General features: G+C 39.3%; 2 protein-coding genes across 4 annotated transcripts; one reads left to right on the top strand and one right to left on the bottom strand.

Moving 5' to 3' along the window:
• Window positions 1–2,715: 2,715 nt before the first annotated feature.
• Window positions 2,716–4,536, bottom strand: LINGO2 (leucine rich repeat and Ig domain containing 2). Its single transcript, XM_045780438.2, has one exon. It carries the CDS (start codon window positions 4,534–4,536, stop codon window positions 2,716–2,718), a length of 1,821 nt encoding a protein of 606 aa, XP_045636394.1.
• A 15-nt stretch (window positions 4,537–4,551) lies between these two features.
• On the top strand, window positions 4,552–23,510 carry LOC123781103 (uncharacterized). Of its 3 annotated transcripts, none has more exons than XM_087869603.1 (5): window positions 4,552–8,684; window positions 10,157–10,274; window positions 10,603–10,735; window positions 11,412–11,512; window positions 13,578–23,510. In XM_087869603.1, exons 2-5 carry the CDS (start codon window positions 10,230–10,232, stop codon window positions 13,695–13,697), a joined length of 399 nt encoding a protein of 132 aa, XP_087725729.1. In that variant the 5' UTR covers window positions 4,552–8,684; window positions 10,157–10,229; the 3' UTR covers window positions 13,698–23,510. The 3 variants fall into 3 exon arrangements, with proteins under 3 accessions (XP_087725729.1, XP_087725728.1, XP_087725727.1); XM_087869602.1 differs by having other exon boundaries at window positions 4,552–10,274; window positions 13,578–13,732; window positions 18,979–23,510; XM_087869601.1 differs by having other exon boundaries at window positions 4,552–10,274.
• Window positions 23,511–24,464: the final 954 nt, after the last annotated feature.

Raw genomic sequence — 24,464 nt, 5'->3', positions numbered from 1 at the left:
GTTCACTGTTGACCAAACTGGGTTTGATGAAACTCGTTTTTCAAGATGTTAACAGTCAAATCAGAAAAGGAAGAGCTTTGCGCTCAAATAAATGATAGAGAAACCATAAGGTGAGCAATATTAAACAGAATTCTTTTTTACAGGACTTGCAGAGGATTTGTTAGGCTCATGTCTATTTTGAATGTCAAGAGGTGGTTAAAGAATGCAGCATTTTCCCCATTTAGTAGTCTATCAATCTCTTTTTTGGAAGAGTGCTTTCTAATATCTTAAATACCTGTTGTTCCACAGACGAGAGCATGGAAGCCCTGAAAGAGTAGAGTCTCTCTTCTTCCAATGGAATAATCATGAAATCTTTTCACTTAATCTTTTCATAGATGGGTTAACTTTAATTCAATTTCATTTGACTAAACTGTTTTTGGTCCACTTTTATTTTAACAGAAAATAGCAGTTATAATCACAAAGCCCTTTTATTAATTGCTGGATGTGTCTCGTTGTTGGACAATGGGTGGCAATTACAATGTTGCAAAATTAAGATGAAGTATTTTCTATTAAGTTGTGGAAGACTAGCTCTCCACTTTCGCTTTTCAGTTTGAAAGACCCCATTCCACCTGCACACAGGAAATAGAAATTGCCAAAAAGTCTTGATTTGTATTGGATATGTAATATAATTTCCAAAAGTGGAAAATGAATTTCTAAAAGATCTATGGTAGTCATTAGGAAAGTCAAATGAAAAATGACTTAAACAGGCAATTCTTCAATCTTTCTGTCTCATTTCCACCCTTTATTAAGGGAGAAAGGGGTTTAACTGTGCTACTATCCAATCTGCAAAACAATTTCTGGACCTGTCACTTTTTTACTGGGGTCAATTTCATTTTATCGAAGCTCCTCAAAATTTCAAACGCTAAAAAAAAAAAAAAAGCCAGCTTTTTGAAAGTCAGATCCCAGATGGATATGTTAAGAAACAAACCTCAGACTTCTATTCACTGTCTCGAAGGGGGCTTTCAGGTTCCTCTCAAAATGTACAAAGCATAGATCTTTCCTATCCTTTGCTGATTAAATAGATCACATTTCATGAATCCACTCTGTATTCAGTGCTTTCTCGGCTCATATGAATGTATGCCTTGAAAGCCATTCACTGAACATTTAGCCAAATGGAATTATGTCTCGTTTGAACCAGATCACTGGTGTTAGGGGCAGGATGCCATTAGAAAACCAGCCAACAAACAAACACTATAATGTTTTAACTTTGAGTAACAATCATTAATACAAACTGAATTGGACAGAGATCCTTGGGTCAGAGAGGCAAAAGTATCTTCACAATTTAACCTATTTGTAGGTTCTGGAACTTAGTTTTTTCGAGGAAAAAAAAACTAAGTGCTTTTTAGCTTTTTAATTCACCTTGTTTCACCTCACCTCTTTAAAATCGAGACAGATTCCTCTTGTGTACACGATAATTCTCAAGCTCAAAGGAAGCAGGGAAAAGCCCTGAAGTTACCCATTCAAGGTAATACTGTATGTACAGTAAATATTTGAATAGAAAACATCAGAGTGGAAGCTAGCTATTCCTTTGATCGGCAGCAATCCAGCCCTCATACCGCTATCATGTTACAGATCCTTAGTTGCTTAACATCACGTGATGCCTGGATCACCCTGGTTTGTGTTGGCATCTGAGAAGAACTCTCTTTTATCCACAGAGCTTTTGCACATCTGAATTCTTGATCTTCGCTACAAGGTAAATATTAGCCTATGAATATAGTTAACAACTACGTGCTCTTCCTATTAACCCATTAGTAGCAACTGAGGAAGTAAAATCAAGTGGTGTTTAAATGGATCATCTTCATCACGAACACCCACCTTGCACTTTACAGGTACAACTAGTGGCATACAACCTTCCGGAGAAACCGAGGGCTTTGTTACAGTAAACTGGTCCAGTGTGATATCACAGGTATAAAAAATATTCCATTCTGTATCAAAACTAGGCACATGCCTTTATTTATAGTAACAGAAGTTAACAGAGTTGAGCAGTTTTGCCTTGGGCCCTATTTCTTGGCATCCTACATCAGACAAACGCATCAGCCCGCATCTCTCCGCCCATAACTCCAGGGATCTAGTCTCAGGGTCATCGCTATGGAAAGAAAGGTGAAATCACACTTGGATCTATCGTGGTGAGTAACTAAAAGCACAACCTCTCATTCATATTGCTTTAAAACATATACAGCATATATGTTTCAAAAAAAAAGAGTAAAGAATATATTGATTTCTTTGTGGTGCTGAATCAACAGTATGGTATGATGCAAGGCTTTAACAAATGAGAATCATAGATACAAATTTTTCTGTAGAGTATGTTTTAGACAAATGCGTCTTTTTAATCTGTAAATCCTACATTGTAGGGTGTTCCTCTTTTGTTTTTGCTGTGGTAGAAAATGTTGAGTAACTGTCCATGAGCATGAGCCAAAGGTTCAGGTTCATTACTGAGATCCCCAGAATGCCAATATTTGCAATGCAAACAATTAGTATCCCACTGTGAAGGGCTCTGACAGTGTCTGCCTGCCTCGTGGTGAAGAGTCTCCATAAGAAGTCCTCCTGCTTCTATGAACCCTGCTTGGACACGGGGGCAGCTGCACGAGGCCACCTTTGAACCTAGTAATTGACTGTGCCCGCTGTCTCACTGGTGACCAACACCGACACGGAATCAACAGTGTGAGTGGTAGGCCCTCAGATCATTTTCATGTTGAACCTCCTGGGGCCAGCCACCTCCCCTTCCACAACAGCACCATTGTTTTTTCGGGGCACATACTCGAGGTCAATGCTGTTTTTGTGCTTGCCTTTCCCTCGGCTCCACACAAAAAGGAGGAGAAAACAAAATAAAACCACTCCCAGGAATGTGAAACAGCCCATGGCCGTAGACACCAGTATTGTTTTAAGGTCCAGGGAAAAAGTATTGGCATTGGTGCCATTGGACATGGTGTCGTTGGAGTCCGTCATGTACATAGGGGTCCTGTTGGCATAAAGGAAGCGGTCTGAGGTGAAGCCTTTCACCGTTAAAGAGGCCGTGAAGGTGTCGTTCCCGGCTGCGTTGCTAGCGATGCAAACATACATCCCGCTGTCTTGATCCTGGGCAAAGCGGATTTCCAGGGTGCCATCGCCCAACACGGTGGCTCTTCCATTGGACTTGGTGGTGATAAAACGCCTCCGAGGTGTCACCCAGGAAATGACAGGCTGAGGGTCTCCGTCTGCGCTGCATTCGAGCTGGACCGTCTGCCCTTCATCCACTAGCAGATGCTGCAGCTTCTTTTCACGGATTTTGGGTTTTTTGCAGGTAAAGTAAAAAGAAAGGGCAGTGCTGTGGAAATCCTTGAATGATCTCTCACGGATGGTGTCGGGGCCGGCACACATGGGCTGCTGGCCCCCGAACTGCAGCGTGGGGTGCCGCTGCAGGATCCAGAGGAGACGGCAGTCACAGGCCAGGGGATTGTTATTGATGCTCAGGACCTCCAAAGCCCTAGGGGAGGAGAAGACATTCTCTTCCAAAGTTTCCAGTAGGTTCTGAGACACATTGAGCACACGAAGGAAGCGGAGCCCTTGGAAGGAGTGAGGCTCAATGGTGCGGAGCTGGGCCCCCACTATATGAAGCTCCTGGAGGCGGATCAGGTCCGAGAACATGCCGGCTTCGATAGTGCTGATGGGATTGTAGGAGAGGTTAAGGTGGGTCAGATATACCAGGTGTTTAAAGGCAAGGAAGGGGACCACGGACAGGTTGGTGTTGGTGATCGAGAGGGACGTGAGGTTGAGACCATAGAGGCTATTGGCAGGCATCATATCCAGCAGAGGCCAATAGTCAATCTCTAGATGTTTCAGGTGGAACAGTCTTTTAAAGGCATACACGGGCATAGTGTTAATATTGAGATGCTTCAGATGCAGGCTAATGAGGCTGCGGAGGTGGGAGAGGGCTTCTGTTGGTACTGCTGTGAGGTTGCATTTCTCCAGGGTGAGCTGCTCCAAGCTCAGCAGCCCGCTGAAGGCCCTGTGTGATATATAAACCAAATCATTGTCCCCCACCTCTAGAGACTTCAGGTTGTGCAGGTCCTGGAACATGTAATCCAGTAAAATGACAATCTTATTCTCACTAATGTCGAGCTTGGTGAGGTTGGATAGCCCCGTGAAGACTCCTAAGGGCACCAGTTTCAGGCGGTTGCCTTTGAGGCGGAGGGAACGAAGGTTAAAGAGGTTGTTAAAAGCTCCTGGCTCCACATTGGCGATGATGTTGTCACTCAAATCTATCTCCTCCAGCAGAGGATAGGAGATGAACTCCTCAGGGTTGACACTCTTCAGCCTGTTCTTGCTGAGGTCCAAGATTTTGGTCTCAATGGGAATGCCCTCGGGGATGGCGATCAGCCGCCTTCTGTGGCAGCTGACGGATTTGTTCTGGGCAGAGCACTCACAGCGAGCCGGGCAGCCAATGGTGGATCCCATGAAGATTAACACCACAGCCAGACCCAGGAATGGCTGCCAACATGATATGGCCGTGTGAAGCATGACTCCACCTCTTAGTCTACACCTAGGTCACGGGCCTGCAGGAGAAGGCAGGAAGAGAAGTTGAGTTAGGACATGGATAGGTAAAGGGACGTAAATAAGGCAGCAAGTACGACGGAAAGGACCCTGGATTGGGAATCACACCGATCTGGGGTTAAACCCGAGAGCTGCCCTTATTAGCCACGTGGGGTAAGTTGTTGCACCTCCCTGTACGGTGGTTTTCTTGGCTGTAAAATGAGGATGACAATAGTAACAGCACCCTAGGATTAGGACAAAGTCAGTATTTAACAGTTACAAAGAGACTAACACACTGGCACAGACTATGGGGCACACGAGCGTGTGTGTCACAAAAGGCTCTACTTTGAACCCAAACTCAAGCAACAGAGCCCAATGGCTAAGAGGAAACCTATTCAGCTTGAATCAGTGTCTGTGTCTCTAATGTTGGGAAATCATCCTCTACTCAAAAACGAAGCTAATACAAGCTTCATTCGGTATCAGGCTCTTAGGTTCAAAGTACAAAAACAAAGTTACATTCAATGCAAGAGGTTGAGGCTTTATTTCCTTCATATATGAGCTATTAAAAACTGCCAGTTAGAAGGTATACATCCTTCAGAATTCAGTAAATCTTCATTTATAAAGGGGTTTTCTTTTTTGAGGTAAGCTAAAAGATCCTCACAATCTCTTCATAGGCTTTGTGTTTATTATAGGGAACAGACAGAATCAAGGCACCATAGTGGCCATGATGCTGGAAATGCTTTAGGAATGGGAAAAGTTGCAATTTTAAGAAAAAAAGTTTCTAATAAATGAACTATCCTTTCATATTCAAATTCAAACCCAGTGAACCTCTTAAACTGAACTTATTTGGTATCAAATGATTTTTAACTGTAGATAGTTAAGCAGAACCTGAACTTCCTGTTCAGCTGAATAGCAAGACGTGTGTTATTGAGCTTTCCTTCTCCACGTGAGATCCTGAGAGGTACACTCCATCCACAAACACCATATTTTACACAAGTCCCGCTAGTGTAAAACAGTATTTTTAGATAAAAAGGTATTTGATCAACTTCAGTATTCACTCCTAAATTCACCCCTAAAAGGCAATTGCAAGTATAATTCTCCATTCAGTGTTTATATAGACGTCTATATTTTCATGTAAAGCTGTGTCTACATCTAGATAAATATAGCCACAAAAAAAAAATAACTAGGATCAAAGCTAATGCTGAATCACTAGAGAAATGTCTCTGAATGTAAGAACAAAGCAGAGATTCAGACAGTGCTCCAAAATCCATTATCTAGAAACATAGGAGTTGGTATTATCGGAAAAGATGTGGTAAAACTAGCATTGCTGGTAGCTCAAACTAATGTCTAAATTATCTGTAAAATGATTAGAATAGGAGAACAAATTAGTCATGGCATCTCTGAAAAAATTAAATTCCTTAGAATAAATTTAATGAGAAATGCAAAGAATAGGACACTCAGCCCTACTAAGAAAACAGAAAAAAAGAGACATATACTATTTAATAGATTCAATATTATAAAGACATTGTTTTTCAAATCCAAATATATCTCTGTGATCTATGTATATATTGAGAAATTTGAAAGTTCATTTGAAAGAAGATAAATATGAGAGTAATCAAAAATATTAAACAGTAGTAATGGGAAAAGACTTCCCGTACACGATCTTTAAACATAAGTTGCAGAACTACAGTAGTGAAACAGCACAATACATGAAAATACAGTCAATGAAATGGAAAGTAAGGAATTTAACATAAAATATATGTGAAAAGTATAGGTGAAAGGTGGCATTTTAATTCAGTGTGAAAGCTATAAATGATGGGCTAGCTATTTAGTGGGAAAAGATACACAACTTTACTTGGTCCAATAAAATAAATTCCAGATGAATTAAGAACTACAATGCATGAACAAATAATGTATTAGAAGAAAATTCAATAATTTTATAATAGAGTTGAAAAGGATTTTCTATGAATAAAACCAGAAACCATGAAAGAAAATGATCTACTTGATTGCATTTAAAAAATAATAGCATAACAAGCAAATAAACAACATACACATTGAACACCCATAGACAATGATCGACTTGGTATTAAACAGCTCTTATTAATCAACACGGAAGAGAGGTAATGTCGATAGAAAATGAGGCAATGAATGTAATAAACACTAAAAACAGCTAATCAATATGTGAAAAGATGACCAACCTCACTAGTAGGCAAAGAAATCAGGTTAAACAACAGGAGCATATCATTTTTACCTAAGTTTAATCCCTATTTTTGCCCAAGAGTAGAAGGAACTGATGGAGGGAATATAAACTGGTACAGCCTTTTGAAGGTTCAGGGACAACAGTGAGGAGGTTACTGGATACATTAAACTTAAATATATCTAAGTTCAATATTGCATCCCTATGAGCCACTTTTTTTCTTAACTTTGAATTTTTAAAAGCCACTTTATTGAGGGGTGATTGACATACAAAAAATTATATATTTAATGTATACAAGCTGAGGAGTTGGGACATAAGTAGACATCTGGGAATCTATCACCACAATCTGTGCCGTCAGCATCCACTGCATCCAGACGAGGGTGGGTCTGATGAGCCGTATTTTTTTTCTGAAGATATAAGGAAATAATTTAACTAATGTGCACAGATGTTTGGTACAGGTTCATCGGGGTTTGGTTTGCTGGTTTCATTTTATCTTCCTAAGGTGGAACCCTAGATCATTGATTTTGAAACTTTTTTTTTTTTAAGATTTTATTTTATTTGACAGAGATAGAGACAGCCAGCGAGAGAGGGAACACAAGCAGGGGGAGTGGGAGAGGAAGAAGCAGGCTCCCAGCGGAGGAGCCTGATGTGGGGCTCGATCCCAGAACACTGGGATCACGCCCTGAGCCGAAGGCAGACGCTTAACGACTGAGCCACCCAGGCGCCCCTGAAACTTCATTTCTAATATAAGCTCTTAAAACTATTTTAAATGCTTAATTGCATTTCAGAAGTTTAAATATATATATAAAACTTATTCAGTGACTTTTTTTGTTTAGTTTATGCTTCTTGTTGACTGAGGGATGGTTTAGGATAGAGTTAGCTTATTCCAACTATGTAGTTAGATCTTTCCTAGAGTCTTACTCTATTTATTTAATTCTGGTGTGGTCAGAGAACTGCTCTGCAACCTTTCAATCCTTCAAAGCCTACTGCGATTGTTTTACGGATCTGTTTTCATTAGAAGAGTCCATCTTCGTCTCTAGTAATACTCCTTGTCTTCAACTCATTTTGAATGATTACTGTAGCCGCTCTAGCTTTCTTTAGTTTAATGTTCCCATGGTGTATCTTTTTCCATCTTTAACTCTCAACACATTTGTGTCTCTGTAGTTAAAGAGTTTCTTTTATAGCCAGCACGTGGCTAGTTTTTGCTTTTCAATCAGTCTCACGATCTCTGCAATCTCTGCCCTTTGTTAGATTGCTTTGTCCACTTATACCAAATACAGTTAACTATAATGATTGCATTCTCGGGTGCCATCTTGCTATTTGTTGTCTACTTGTCACCATTTGAATTTTTCCATTCTTGTCTTTTTTTTTTTTTAAAGATTTTATTATTTATTCGACAGAGATAGAAACAGCCAGCGAGAGAGGGAACACAAGCAGGGGGAGTGGGAGAGGAAGAAGCAGGCTCATAGCGGAAGAGCCTGATGTGGGGCTCGATCCCATCACGCCGGGATCACGCCCTGAGCCGAAGGCAGACGCTTAACCGCTGTGCCACCCAGGCGCCCCTTTTCTTGTCTTTTTCTATCTTAATCTTTTAGTATTGCATTTCTTTAGCCTTTCTCCATATGTTTATGTACATTATTTTTATTTGTTGCTCTAAGGATTATAGTATACATCTTTAATTTCTCACAGTCTACGTAGAGGTGTCATCAAATTGCTTCAGGTAAAATACATAGTAACCTGGCAACAGTTTATTTCCATTTTCACCCCCTAGTCCCCACCATCATCCTTCATGGAGAGATATAGAGCGAGTTCTAGGCAAAGAAAATAGGGGGTACAAAGGCACGGAAGCAATGGAAACCCTCTGTGATTGGATGACAATAAAAGTCAGCCAGACCGGTTGGAGCAAATACAGGAGAGAAACAGAACAGAGGCCAAAGAGGTAATTAGAGGAATGACTTAGAAGAGGCTTGTAAACTGTGATAAGCTGTTTTCATTCTATCCTGAGGGCAACAGCAAGCCATTAAAGTGTTTTATGCAAAAGAGTGATATGATCAGATTTATATTTTGGGAAGATTAATCTGACTGCGGCATGAAAAATAGATTTGCAGGAGGGAAAAAGTTGAAACTCCTGAAGCTGTTGCATTAATTCTAGCTGGAATAGAAGTGGTCTCAATTACGGTCATAGGAATAAGCTTGGGTAAATAGATTGAAGCAGAATAGAGAAATGCTTTAGTTATGGATGGGCCATGAGGGATGTAGGAGAGGAAGATGCCAAGATGATTTCTGGCCTTTTGTCAGCTGGGTAAGACTTGGTGTCATTCACTGAGAGAGCAAGCTTCAGGGCCGGCACAGGATGGGGAATTCCTGGTTTCCTCGGATGTGTTCGGCAGTGGGCCAACACGTGTGGGTTCACTGGGCAACTTAATGATATTTTTACTCCTTGAAAATAATATTTTTCAAACGCTTTTAAAGTATTTCTTTGGTAGAGCAGGGAAAATGTATTTTCTGACAGGACTCTTCATGTTCAAGATAAATGTTTGATTACACACTATACTCCAGTTTATTTTGAATTAATGGTAAAGAGGTGTTTTTTTTTTTTTAATAAATTTTACTGGAGAGTTTAATCTTCTCTGGCAAAGTTTGTCCAGTCTGCATATCACCAGCTAGATAAGGAGATAACTGGCATCCTATTTCTGATTTATCTCAGGGATGCTTTAGGGAAAGTTTATTTTATTGCTTGGATCCCTTAATCTGGCTGAGTGTGTCTAACATATGGAATGACAGTATCTAATTCAGTCATAGCTGCAATTTAACCAGAAAGGAGCTTGACTAAGATGGATAGTAATTGGAATTTTTTCCTTAAAAAAAATTTTTTTTTGGGGGGGGAGGTTTTTTTGGTTTCAGAGTAAAGGACCACCTCAGAGAAGGATGGAAAAGTGCTTATTAGCAAGCAGGCAGCAGGCAAGTTCCCTTCAGATCTGGAATAACTTTCCTTTCTACTACCGTCTGTCAGTGAGGCAGAAGTAGATACTCCGGGGCCGCATCTCATCATCGTTCTTTGATGCACTTTGGAAACTGTGTAGGAAGGTTGTGCTTTATTGTTCTTATCACAAATATTTTTCAGTTTTAGTCTAGAAGGGCCAACTGCTGACTCCATTTAGCTTTCACTGTGAGCAGAAGCCTTCCAATCAAAGCTTTCTTGTCATGTCTGACTGTGACCAAGGTTTGATAAGATGAACTTGGTTTCATTAAGAATAAAGCAGGAAGTAAAATCTGTAGGGAGCTACTAGGGCCTTTCTATTTTGATCAAAGGGGATCTCAGGTACAATGATTATACCTTTCTAAACCTAGTATATGAAGTTGGATATTTTCATACTTATACTTTTTGTGTGCTGGGTATTTATTTTACAGCTCGTCCTATTAATGTAAGAAACACAAACAGAAACATCAGGAAGTTGACTTAAAGAAGGAAGAACAGAAATACATGGCTCCAAGGCTAAGTCTGACATTTGTTAGCTGCGGAACAGAGGTAGGGTGATGATGGCTACGATTTTTTTTTTAAGATTTTATTTATTTATTTGACAGAGACAGCGAGAGAGGGAACACAAGCAGAGGGAGTGGGAGAGGAAGAAGCAGGCTCCCAGCAGAGAAGCCTGATGCGGGGCTCGATCCCAGAACGCAGGGATCACGCCCTGAGCCAAAGGCAGACGCTTAACGACTGAGCCACCCAGAAGCCCCGTGATGGCTAGGATTCTTAACTCCTCTGTTAGTTTGCGATAATAAAGCAGAATAAATGTGAGGATTAAAGATGGTCCATGTAAGGTGACTACCACATAAATAACAGTGGTCATTATCAGTTTTTTTTAAGGGATAATGGTTTGGCTTGTCAAGAAAGCATGCCAAAGAAAGACATGGATTTCCTGAGTACAGATGAGGAGAATATTGGAGAAAAAGGTCCTCAAACAGATGACACAGTGATAAGGAGAAATGGTAAGCTTTAAGCAGCCTTCACCCAAAACCAACCAACAAGCAATAAAGGAAAGAAGTGGTAGCTGTCTGCTGTTTAAAAAGAAAGTTTAGGAGAGAAGCAGCTACACTGACAGATGTTAAGGTAATGAGGTTTATGCTGGGAATTCTATGATTAGTTCTCTAACTGGCAACCCAGCAAGGGAACAAAACCATAGATGGAGAGCACAGAAATCTCTTTAAACCTTCACACTAGCTAATGGTAGGATTTTTCTTTTTTTCACGACAGCTATTTCTCAATAGGGAGAGGTGGGTGATGAGGGAGGTGGGGAAGAAAGGGAAAAGATGTAATGAATAAAGGAGTCCAAAATACACCTGAGGTGCTAACTTCAAGGTGTCTAGAACTGTAAATTCAGAAATCCTGGGCTGTGCTAAAATCGGACCCTGAGGAGTTGTGAAAGTTGTTTAAAATATTCGAGAACTAAGAAACCAATTTTAGTGTAAGTCTTGAAATTCACCAGGGTTACCTAAGTTCTTTGAAGGACCCCGGGTGAACTCGAGATTGAACCCCAGGGTCCCTAACCTGGTGGGAAAAATTGGATTTGAACTTTCTACAGAATAAAATGTGTCCTTCCACCTGATCTCCAATTACTCTCCAAAGCATGTAGTTTTACCTTTTTCTTCTGACTCACTTTGGTAGGACGGAAGTGGAAACTTTGCATATCAAGACTCAACCTGAAGAGCATTCACGGAGGAAATGAAGAGAGCCAACACGAAAGCCGGATTTGGAGAGGATCCATGGTGTTTTATATTATGACCATTTTTTTAAGCAAAAATCACAGCTGTAATGATTAAATCACCCAGCGTCCCATGCAGCTAGGTGAACAGTTACCCACCACTGTAGATCCCTCTCAATTAATTACACGCAGATTGCCAGTTCTGTCAATAGCTCAAGATAGCACTTTGATCTCCTGTTGCTTGGATAGAGACTGTTAGAATCTCACATTATCTATATGGGCTTCAAACCAAATGATAATTGCAAGTATCTATCTGTATAAAAATTAGCTGTTAATATGATTTAATGCAGTGAAATTAATATAAAATGGTCAGTCAACTAGTAAATTGAAGAGGCAGGATTTAGATCTAGTCGGATAGCATCATAATTTTTTCCCCTTTTGTACCTTTATAATTGATTCAAGAGAGGTAAGGAGATCAGGAAACTTCTTATTTAACTGTTGCTTTTATAGATAGCTTTGTCTCCTCTAGGACTGGCAGGTTTTAAAACTGGTTCATTTTATGGGGCAAATTCTGGGGCTCTTTGGGACTCATACAATCAAAGGACATCTTGGAGGTAGTTCCCTTGATTTGGATGAGTGAATTTCTATTCTGGACTGGTGGAGTAGTCTTGCCACCATCCCTAGGAATAGTCACCTCCAGCTAGTTTTTGCAGAGGCCCTGTTACCCTCCCAGGTGGCATTCTTGAAGGGATCTAGGACAGGCCTTGTACTGGTGTGCTCATGCATGTTGGCCTCATTTTGCTTGGGAAAAACTCTCATGCCCAGAAAAACCCTGTCAGTGAAGAATAATCCCAATACAGCAGCAACTTCCTCTACTCTGCCACAAAAGAGGCTGTCTAGCCTAACATTTATTCTCTGGATTTCCCAGGAAGTAGGTGGAAGTCATGATGTGCCCTTAACTACAGTGGAAGACTGGGAAGGGTTCCCCACATCCTGTTTGAGCACTTTTGTCTCCATTTCAGGGGAAGCACCCTTCTTGCTCCTTGAGTCATTTGCCAAAGGTCATGCAGCGCCCTAGTCAATCATGGAGCCCCTATTTCCATGCAGGGTTTTTAGCTTCACCAGCAGACCTTTTAACCCTTATCCTGTGCTTCTTCCATCCTTCCTCATATAGTATCACTAAATATAGCTCATCCCAGAGAGCAACTATTTAAACAACTAAAAAGTAATGCTTCCTTTTAAAATTTCCTCATCTTCCCCCCTGGGCTATGCTTTGGTATCTCTTTTCATGGTTCTGAATCTGCTTTCCACTGGACTGTATCTATTTCAAAACATGAGTTCATTTTGTATTCAAGTGACTAGTAAACAATTAGCAGAGCTTGTCCTAAGTCATTAATTAATAGTTTCTGTTTAATCTTTTCTCAAATTGGAGAGCCCTCTGTTCTTGTGATTATTTTCATCTCTTTGAAATGCAAATTATTTGCTCTTCTCCCACAGTTCTGAGTCTTTTGGCCTACATCGATATACTTGGACATACAGAATATGCTCATTCTACTTAAACCTCTTAAAGATGAAAGCGCTTTTTGTCTAGCTTTGAGATCTCTCTGAAATTAATATTATTAAAGGGTAGTTGGCTTGAGATGCTGAGGGCCTCACAAATGTTTACACGATACTTGAAATCGGTAAGGCAGTATAAGGGAATGGCTAAGAGGATAGGTGTACAAAATAAAAATGTGTTTAAGACTGAACTCTCATTCTCAGTCTTCTTCCCTTTAAAATGGGAATTATAGTAACCATCCTAGAGTCCTTATGAGAACAGGATGTCATAGTGCCTATAAAGTCGGAGTTCCACACATGTTGGCTATTATTATTGTTATTGATTTGGAGAAAGGGAAATATTGCAGATGCTATTCTTAGACATACAAAATTTCTCAGTGGAAGGGAACCCTAAACACCGCTCCTGATGGACAGCACCACCTCCAGGGTTAGGCTGTTTGCAGGCACTAGAGTAGCCTATTAAGGTAGATAATAAGGGCTGTTAAATATCTTGTAGCACAAATGAGAAAACTCAGGTAACCATGATCCCGGGCAAACATTCCTGCTAATATGTCACTTAAATCTGTCTGCAGGTAGAGTTAGAAAAAACTATGAAACATGTGCCTCACTTGGCAGTTAAAAAAAGAGAAGATTGCCTGTCTTTCTGCCGTGATTGCTCAGTCCTCAAGATCCACTCAGGCCAATCTCAATGAAATGTGTGACCACGGAGGACCACTACTTTTCTTCCGTAAGATTATTAAATTTTACTTGGGAAAATCAAATCATATGGAGGAGCATTCTGTTAGGAAGTTCAGATTCTTGAAACCTATCTGTTGCTCTGTGAAAACCTGGACTCTTTTGAAGTGTGAGTATTCATGAATGAAGGGGAGTCTGACTGGAGATTACCTGGTTTTAATTAGTTGGTGCTGAAGGCACCTAGACATTTTCTTTCTTATTTAAAGCTGTTCAGACAAGATAGCTGTCTTAAATCCCATCTGGAACATTCTGGAAATGAACAAATATAAATTTCTGCTGGCTTTTGTAACAGATAAATCCTGCGATCTCAGGGGCTTAAACCAGTAGTTTATTAGTTCTGCTCCACTAAAACACTGAGGGACTTGTGCCTGTATATTTTATGTCTCCCCACTCTTCTCAATCTTGGAAGTCCTTTCCATTCCATATGGAGACAGGAAGAGGACTGTGGGTAAGAGAGCCTGACCTGACAATAGCACTCATGATTACTGCTCACATTTCATTAGCCAGAACTCAGCCATGTGGGTACACCTAACCGCTCGGGAGGCTGGCAAGTCGGTTTGGGAAGCAGCCAGCCATTCTCTCCTGACAACAAATATAAACTGATATTAAGTATCAATCTGCTAGGTAAGGATATAAAGTATCATGGATGCAGTTTTGCATTCGGCTGATTTTTTTTTTTCTTTTTAACACATGAAAGAAACAAACATAATCACGGCTTGCCACACTAAGGTTCAGCTGTGGCATTTACTAACGCACACATCTTTGTCAGAAAATTGCATCTAAAATTCCCATTTACCTATTCTTAATTCATACCCAGTCAATATTAGGTGACAGGAATTTTATCATTTTTCTAGCTACTTTCTAGAGGAGAAAATGACAAAATGCAACTTAAAAAAAAAAAAAGCTATACCGTAAACAGACTAAACAAGAACATGTATTTTTTATATCCCAAGACAGACATTCATAACAGATTTTAGCTTCTAAGTAGATATTTGTAGACTTTCCCTTATTTTAGCAACTAATGACTGCCAATTGCTTAAAATCCCTCTATGAAAGAGTGGGAAACTATCAAAGAAAAAAGTGTATTTAATTCAACTCTATAAACACACACTAGTTACCTTCCATGTGCAAGGCAGAGCTGGGGACATAGGAGTAAATGCAATTCTTGTTTTCAAACAGCTGGTAGTGTAGTAGCGAAATTCTGTCTACTCAGCATTAACATCATTCTCCCAAATTGGAATCAAATTATAACTTTAAACATCAAAGATACATTTTATCACATTATTTAAAAATAAATTGAAATATTGCATAAAACCACATCACTGAGAAATAATTTGCTCATCTGTGATTGATCTTCTTAAATTGACTGTTTATGCAGGCATTACAACTATTGTCCACTGAGTCTCCTCACTGTAATCAGAGGCTAGACAATAAACTTCGAAGGGAATCACTTTATGCCTATTAATTTAGGGTTACTAACCATTTTGTGCCACCTGCATCCCACACTTTGGGACATACATGAAAGACTTAAATGGCCTTTCGCTCCTAATATTTCATTTGTCAGGATTCTGTGAGAGCAGTAAGAGAGTCCAACATCTAACAAATGCTAGAATAGACACTTGCACTCAGCCCGCTGTCTGCACGCTCAGCCTTCTACACTCCTGTCTGCCTCCCGCTCTCTCCTTCCCGTGCAGGTCTGGGCATCTCTTTCCATCTTACTGCTCTGCAGCCATTCCTACAGATAGAGTATTAGTGAATAATCTTCTTTCATTTATTTCTAACGAGGGAACAGAGAAATCACGTCTTAATTGATTTCTTGGTTTCTTTCAGTTGAAAATATATACAAAGGGATGAGAAGTTTATATGTACATGAATACCTGTGTGCGTTTCAGTGGATACCTATGTGTCTCTGGAGATGATACACACACACACATGCTATATATACACACACACATGCACTCTCCATGGTATATACTGTATATAGTATAGTGCACGTGTGTATATACATACACACACTCTGTATTGCCACACATAGTAGGGAAGTTTGTAGTTGCCAGTTTATTTGTATTTTGGTGAACATTTCTAGAATCATAGGGAATCATATTATCTTAAATATTATATTTACCCTCATGCAATATACATGCTAATTATCCTCATCTGGATAAATTGTCTTGAAAGAAAACTAATAAATGGCTTAGCAAACTGAGATTTTCATGACAAAAATTACAGTCAAAAACAAAGAGCTCAGTGTATAAAAGAGCTTACATAAGGTAATGAATTCTATCAATTCTAACTTCGCTTTATGGAAACAATGTCATTTGAGGTTTTAGCTCAGCCACTTCAAGGGTATAATTTATACATGAAACCTTCAGTATTTATTTGAAACCTTGAATATTTGGAACCTAGTGAAATCTTAGTTTGGTTTTTAGATAAGAAAACTGATTTAAACTAGGCCCCTTAATACCTAATAATGTGTGGCCAGAAAAAAAAAAGGCAGCATTAACTAAATTTCTGGTACAAATTATTTATAGGCCCTATTAAGTGTTGTCCCAGTCTATATTTTAAAATAAATAATGATGATAAAAGATTTATGATATGCTTACTTTAATATGCATTATATTTTTCAGTCCTCAAAACAACCTCCTCTGCGATAGGACCTGTTTTCGTCACCATTTTATACAGATGGGGAAACTGAGTCTCTAGATGAATTTACTTGTACAAGGTTATACAGCACAGAAGCAGAAGTAGGATTTAAACTAAGGTCTTTCTGGCTCTAAAGCCCAAGTTACTCTGTTAAAAACCACTCTGGGTGACAAGCGGTATTATTTCTATGTCCTCAATAATATGCAGTTGGGACTTGGGGAAGTCTGAGCAACTAGATCAAGGCCATTCACGTCACGAGTGGTAGGGCTAGGATTCAAGCCCAAGTCTGTCACTGACTCCATAGCCTAGCCGAACTTCCTCTCCCCATCTCTGCACATAGAATCTGCCGTAGCTGAGGAACAAAGAACCCCTCTCTCAACATATCTTACAGATTAAATAAGTAACATTCGGTAGGCAATGCATTGCTTTTAGCTTCACCAGCGTCTCATTATGTTGGATTAATACTGCGTGTTCTCAGCATGGCAAAGCTGAAGGTGGGAAATATATTCGTGTCTGCTCTGGTGATCTAGGTTTCCTACAGGTAGAATGACCACAGAATATGCCACCCCAACCGGGATGCTTCTGTGAAGGGGTGGGGATGCTATTCAGAATGATGCTGGACAACCTGTGAAAACACAGACTGTCCCAGGCAAAGGAGGCACGTCCTGGGAGCATATCCATTTCCCCCCTTATAGTCACATGCTGCTGTATTCCTTGGGTTCCAGGGTTCTGCTAGAACAATTTTTCTACTTGATGCTGACCTCAAAACTAATTGAGTACTTTCAGTATAAATCTGAAAAAAAAAATTTCTTTGATCTTATTTGGTAAATATAGTTTTAGGAAAAAATTGTCTAAAATCAAGCAAGAGACCTAGGGTTAGAATCCAGCAAATCCTCCTTTTGAGAGCTATGCTTTCTTTACAACCAGAAGACTGTAACAGTAAAGAGTTTGTATTTTAACCCCAACAGAACATCACCGATTTTTGTGTTTTGTTTTTGTTGTGAGAAGAGTGATGCTTATGAATTCTATTAACCCTTGAGGAAATAAGTTGCTTTGACTCTCAATTGTTGTTCTGAAATCCAATGTGAAAACTTTTGTATAGTGGCCTGTGCTATTTTCATATCAACCATGTTATAATTAGAGGTTGAGTTCATGCTCAAAGACTTGGAATTCACAACCAATTATCAAGAAATCATAGACATAATAGTATGCCATGGAAACAGAGACACATCATGGAAACAGCATGGAAAGGCTCCAATGCTTGATCTTGCAACTGCTGATTAACTATGTTAATCATGGCATTTAAACTCAGGGAGCCTGTCTCCTAAGGTCAAGGATAATACATGTTTTTCAACTATTTGTTGAGATTTTTAAAAGAGTCGAAGCACATAACTTATTTGGCATGTAGGAAGCCCTTAGCAAATCTTGGTTCTCCCTTTCACTTAGAATAGCAAAGTCACCCCCTAAGTTTTATAACTACACTGTATAATTGCATTTTTCACATCAATCACATAAAATGTCACTATCTTTTCTCTTCCCTCCCTTCATTTTCCTTTCTTTTTCCATTTTCTTCCTTCGCTCCTACCACCTCTCCCTCCCCTCTCAAAGATTTAAGGTAGCCAGCGTTTTACAAAATGTACATACTGTACATGAAAAATTTGACAGAATTAGAAATAGGACATTTTAAAAATTAATCATTAACCAATTTCATTAATTAGCCATTTAACTAAGCATGAGTCACATTTGTAATGCCTTTGTGCAAATGGCCAACATTTTTTCCTCTGAAGGATAAAATTCTCTGTAGCAAATACACACATGAATATTAACTTTAGATAAAATGCTCTTCAAAATTAGTTTGAGCCCTTAAAAGCAAATAAATATTAGGATGTGTAAATATTTATTCAGTCCCTTACTATCCTTAGATGGAAACTTCTGTGTTAGTGTTCATGTTTGTTTTTCCTCTTCTTTTTTTTTTTTTTTGACCCTTGCCCTGTGGCCTTCAGTAATGGGTCTTGGAATAGCACCAAAGTCACAAAAGGATTTATAAAAAGAGAATGAAGCTACGTAGGTAAAAGAAAGAGGGGGTAGTCAAAGAATCAAATTCCTTTATCTTAGTTTAGGAGATGATGAGGGCATTTAAGGATTTATTGTATGAATTTGATTTTTCAGTACTTTTTAGCATCAGCAGCTGGGTTCCAGTAATTGAACACTGATTGTGTAAAGAAGTGAAAAATAGATGTTAATTAGATAAAATTGCCTGAAGAGAACAGCTACATTTGAGAAACCTGGGACAGGAGAAAGACTTTCTGCAAGTCTGTTTAACAAGGGAACATTTCCCCCTCCTCATCTCAAATCCTCCTCTCTCTATCCATTCAAAAATTCTCCTGAAAAATCTTCCAGCAACCCCTGTCATGAAGAAGTCATTGCTCCAGAGTCCATGGCCTGGGGTAACACTGACCCAGACAGGATGGAAATCTTGTGATTTGAACTTGATTCACCACTAAGACTCCTACATCTTTGCACCAGTGAGGCCAATTTAAAGAATGAAAGGCTCCACTGTCTTTTTCATGCAAATGAAAATCTTGTCATTCCCAGGGAGAGAGTTGGCTTTGTACTTCCTGGTCCTGAGAGGACGAAAGTCTCAGGCTGCCACAGTGGGGATTCAGGAGAGATGCTGCCCAGAGCTCCAGTCCTCAGTGATGCAGCCCATCTGGGTCCCTCTCCATTCTAACTGGGAGAGTTTTTATTTCCCTGCACTTTTCAGGTAGGAGTTTCACAAGTTTTTAGAGAAAGCTTTTCGGGGTCTTTTCAGTGCTGGGAGCGTGGTGGGGGAGGTCAGTATAGTTTTGTAGAATGATAGCAATGTGTGAAAACATAGAGTCAGCTTCCTGTTGTGTCACCAAAGGCCTGTCGGTACTATCGGGACAACGTGAAAACCCTTGAAAAACTTTCAACACCATCCATGCAGTGCTGGTCACCATAACTGTGTTCATTGCCACATGGTATTGCACGCTTTTATTGAGGGATTATCCTGGCACTAAAAGTTCCCAGGGTAAAAACACTATTTTTCTAAGGACCAAATTGAATTCTTGACCATCAATAGTTGGGGTTAATATCCAAAATATCACAACTCAACACACAAAAATACAAATAATCCAATTGAAAACTGGGCAGAACGCATGAACAGACATTTCTCCAAAGATGACATATCACTGGCCAACAGATGCATGAAAAGATGCTTGACTTCACTCATCAACAGGAAATGCAAATCAAAGTTACACTGAGATATCACCTCACGCCTGTCAGAATGGCTAAAATCAAAACCACAAGAAACAATGAGTGTTGGCAAGGATGTGGAGAAAAAGAAACCCTCTTGCACTGTAGGTGGGAATGCGAACTGGTACAGTTACTCTGGAAGACAGTATGGCGTTTCCTCAAAAAATTAAAAATAGAACTACCATATGATCCAGTAATTGCACTACTGGGTTTTTACTCAAAGAACACAGAAACACTAATTCAAAAGGATACATGCACCTCTATGTTTACTGCAGCATTATTTACAGTAGCCAAATTGTGGAAGCAGCCCAAGTGGTCCACTGACTGATGAATGGATAAAGAAGAGGTGATATACACACATACACACACACGCACACCCACAATGGAGTATTATTCAGCTGTAAATAGGAATGAAATCTTGCCATTTGCAATAACATGAATGGATTTAAAGGGTGTTATGCTAAGTGAAATAAGCCAGTCAGAGAAAGACATATACCATATGTCTTCACTCATGTGTGGAATTTAACAAAACAAATAAACAAAGGAAAAATACAAAAAAGGAGACAAACCAAAAAACAGATTCTCTTAAACAAACAGAAGGTTGGTTACCAGAGGGGAGATGGGTGAGGTATGGGTGGAATAGGTAAAGGGGATTAAGAGGACACTTATCTGGATGAACGCTAAGTAATGTATGGAATTGTCGAATCACTATAGTGTATACCTGAAATTTAATATCACACTGTATGCTAATTACACTGGAATTAAAAAAATAGCAGGGAGGTCATTCAAATACTATTAAATGCATTAAATTTACTCAAAAATTGAAAGTGCAGCCATCACTAATGTGAGTAAAGAGGAAGTTCTTTATCATTTTAGGGAAAGAAAGGGTCAATAAGTTGAGATTATTTATACATTTGCCCTAATTGTGTGGGGAATTCCAAGCCTATTAAGTGATAGAAAATTCCAAAATGGGACTTGATTTTAGGAAATGCTACAAGAGTCAGAAGCACTACGTTAACTTATCAAACCTACCCCAGACACACTCTACATTCTTCATTCTGTTGCCAGAGGAGTGATTACAAATCTTGACTTCTGATTGGCATTCTAGGGCTCTACGAATGAGGACCTTAGGGCACCTTTTCCTAATCATGTGTTTAGCTTTAGGGACGTTGACTACAGAAATAATTATTTAGATACTTAATAGCAAAGGGATGAGAGATAAATTCTGTGTGTCTAATCCACATTTTTGGTTACTGGCAAGAATTCAGTGATTAAAGTTAAGAAGTCAATACTGTTATTAACATTTATTTAATGTGCCAGTCTTAGTAATCTACTACTTAAAATATCTTTCTTCTTAAAAGTCTCCAGTAAGGAAAAACGTGTGTATTTGGTTTGAGGTATAATACCTACTGGAATAGCGGTATGTGGGTAAGTGTTTTCACAACCTGTTCTCCAAAGGAAAAAAATCTGTTTTTTTTTAGTTTTTGCTGATTTTCATGGTGTAAATATTCCCACCAGGGCCAATTTCCAGTTGACAATGTGTTATCACATTTATATAATATGTGAAAAATTAACAATTGACTCCTGCAAAGCTGGTGTTGAATCCATCACACACCATAAATGGACCCGACTGCTTTGAACTAAATAGTTCCATATGTATATTAACGAGGGCAATATTTTATATGTTGTATACAATTTTCTATATCAATTTTTTCTGAGTCACTATATTAAAAAAAAAAACTTATTGAGTAAAGGGGTGCCTGGCTGGCTCAGTCAGAAGAGCGTGTGACTCTTGATCTTGGGGTCATAAGATCAAGCTCCACGTTGGGTGGAGAGATTACTTAAATAAACAATAAGTTTTTAAAAATTGTTATTGGGTACAAAGTACTGGTATGCCTCATTTTATAAGACTGTTTCTATACAGCTGCAAGTGATTTGAAAGTTTCTCAAATTGATTACCAGAGGAACCAACAAAAAGGCTTTTATTTGCATTTCTTAAAATGAAACTTTCTTCTGTCAAAAAAAGAAAAGTACCTATTTGTCTTTTGTGTTACTACATTCCCCATCTGGGAGCTATGTAGTAAGTGAGAGAGGCTCTCAAATTTGGTGTTGAGGATTTGAAAGCAAGTGTCTTGAGGACTGGAAGGCAGCACAGACTGGGGGTTAAGTCTATGGCTTCTGGAATTCGGCTGGTTCCACCACTAACCACCTGAATGATTGAAGTTGCGGAAGTTACTAAACCTGTCTGCCTCAATTTCCCTCTGGAAACAGAGATAATAGTATCTCCCTCATAGAACTATTTGTAGGGTGACACAAGTTAGTATACGTAAGTGCTTAAACAGACCCTGCAACCTGGTAAGGACCACATACTGCTGTTTTTACGGCCATTTTAGGTTTTATTTTGGGAAGGCACTTAAGGCGGGAGTGTCAAGCTTAATCAATATTGCTTTGGATCACAGGGGCCAGCAGTCTGTGTACAAGCCCCGCAGGTAATTCCCCTACACACTCGAGTGTGAGGACCACTGTCTGAGTTACCACCAGGAATCCCTGTGTTCTAGAAGACTCAGTATTCTTTCCAGAGGAGTTGACTGATCATCTGAAGATTACCGGCACCAGAATCACCAGCGGAGCTTGCTTAAAATGATCCAAATTATGAGAAAATACTTAACTATGTCTTTTTCTGTATGTGAATAACATAGCTCTTGAAGAATATAAAGATGATATTGGTTCCACAGAGGAAGCTGGGTAGATGAGAGGCAGAGGTAGGAGAAAAAAAAGTTATACTCCACTCCTCTTTTGAATTTTAAGTGATACACAATTTAAAAATTACATACTGAAGTTAATAGACCTATTATCATATTATAAATATCTAGATGTGTGGGTTTTACCCAGAGTCTACTAAATTAGAACTCAGAATAGAACCTGCCAGATCAGAATCCTTGTGGGAGATTTCCAGAATCTCCATGTAGTTGCCTTGGTGATCATGGTAACAACACAGGCAGAAACCTACCCATTGCTAATTTCCATTAATTATGTAAAAACTCCCACCATGGTCAAGTGCTAGCCATGCTAGAGGTTTGATGTTTCATGGATTGCTCTCTTCAGTAGACCAACAGACGAAAGGAGACGTCTCCATGTGTGGATCGATGGAAGATGTTATTATGGCTTGTATCAGCTGGAAAGCCTTGCTGTGTGATCGGACTATGAGATAAGAGCTATGGGTTCTAATGTAGCCCTGCCACTAACTGGAGAGCTGGGTAAGACCCTTACCTTTTCCATCCCTGAGTTTCCTTATCTAGCAAAAGGAGGCATTAAAAACAGGGATACAGAACAGAAAGTCACAACCGATACAAACAAAGACTTTACTGGCAATATGGCATCATTAAAATCATATCTCTCAGTATTCAGTCTTAATGTGAATGGCTTAAATGCTCCCATAAATCACCACAGAGTTGCAGACTGGATAAAAAGAAATGACCCATCCATTTGCTGTCTACAAGAGACTCATTTTGAACCCAAAGATACATTCAGACTGTCGGTAAAGGGATGGAATACCATCTTTCACGCAAATGGACCTCAAAAGAAAGCTGGGGTAGCAATTCTCATATCAGATAGATTGGATTTTAAACGAAAGACTATAGTTAGAGACACAGAAGGGCACTATATTATTCTTAAAGGATGTATCCAACAAGTGGATATGACAATTATAAATATATATGCCCCCAACAGGGGAGCAGCAAGATACACAAGCCAACTCTTAACCAGAATAAAGAGACATATAAATAAAAAGACATTAATAGTAGGGGAGCTCAATACCCCACTATCAGAAATAGACAGAACACCCTGGCAAAAACTAAGCAAAGAATCAAAGGCTTTGAATGCCATACTCGATGAGTTGGACCTCATAGGTATATATAGAACACTACACCCCAGAACCAAAGAATACTCATTCTATTCTAATGCCCATGGGACATTCTCAAGAATAGACCATGTTCTGGGACACAAAACAGGTCTCAACCGATACCAAAAGATTGAAATTATCCCCTGCATATTCTCAGACCACAACGCTCTGAAATTGGAACTCAACCACAAGGAAAAATTTGGAAGAAACTCAAACACTTGGAGACTAAGAACCATCCTGCTCAGGAATGACTCGATAAACCAGGAAATCAAAAATCAATTTAAACAATTTATGGAGACCAATGAGAATGAAAACACAATGGTCCAAAACCTATGGGACACTGCAAAGGCAGTCCTAAGGGGGAAATACATAGCCATCCAAGCCTCACTCAAAAGAATAGAAAAATCTAAAATGCAGTTTTTATATTCTCACCTCAGGAAGCTGGAACAGCAACAGAGGGACAGGCCTAATCCACTCATGAGGAAGCAGTTGACCAAAATTAGAGCAGAAATCAATGAATTAGAAACCAGAAGCACAGCAGAGCAAATCAACAGGACTAGAAGCTGGTTCTTTGAGAAAATCAATAAAATTGACAGACCACTGGCAAGACTTATCCAAAAGAAAAGAGAAAGGACCCAGATTAATAAAATTATGAATGAAAAAGGAGAGGTCACGACCAACACCAATGAAATTGGAAGGATTATTAGAAACTTTTATCAACAGCTATATGCCAATAAACTAAGCAATCTGGAAGAGATGGAGGCCTTCCTGGAAGCCTATAAACTACCAAGACTGAAACAGGAAGAAATTGCTTTCTTAAACAGGCCAATTAATTATGAAGAGATTGAGTCAGTGATAAACAACCTTCCAAATAACAAAACTCCAGGCCCGGACGGTTTTCCTG

Source organism: Ursus americanus, chromosome 18 (genome assembly GCF_024610735.1).
Source record: "Ursus americanus isolate L20-20 chromosome 18, mUrsAme1.1.p, whole genome shotgun sequence".
NCBI classification, from domain to species: domain Eukaryota; kingdom Metazoa; phylum Chordata; class Mammalia; order Carnivora; family Ursidae; genus Ursus; species Ursus americanus.
The sequence above is the reverse complement of the archived record's forward strand: the minus strand, read 5'-3'. Positions and strand labels throughout refer to the sequence as shown.

What these genes read in the sequence shown, in the direction of transcription:
- LOC123781103 (XM_087869603.1), top strand. Translation starts at nt 10,230, where the DNA reads ATGGCTCCAAGGCTAAGTCTGACATTTGTTAGCTGCGGAACAGAG. An exon ending in TTGTTAGCTGCGGAACAGAG is followed by an intron (nt 10,275 to 10,602) that starts GTAGGGTGATGA and finishes GGTCATTATCAG; the next exon opens with TTTTTTTTAAGGGATAATGG. An exon ending in CACAGTGATAAGGAGAAATG is followed by an intron (nt 10,736 to 11,411) that starts GTAAGCTTTAAG and finishes TCACTTTGGTAG; the next exon opens with GACGGAAGTGGAAACTTTGC.
- LINGO2 (XM_045780438.2), bottom strand. Translation starts at nt 4,536, where the DNA reads ATGCTTCACACGGCCATATCATGTTGGCAGCCATTCCTGGGTCTGGCT.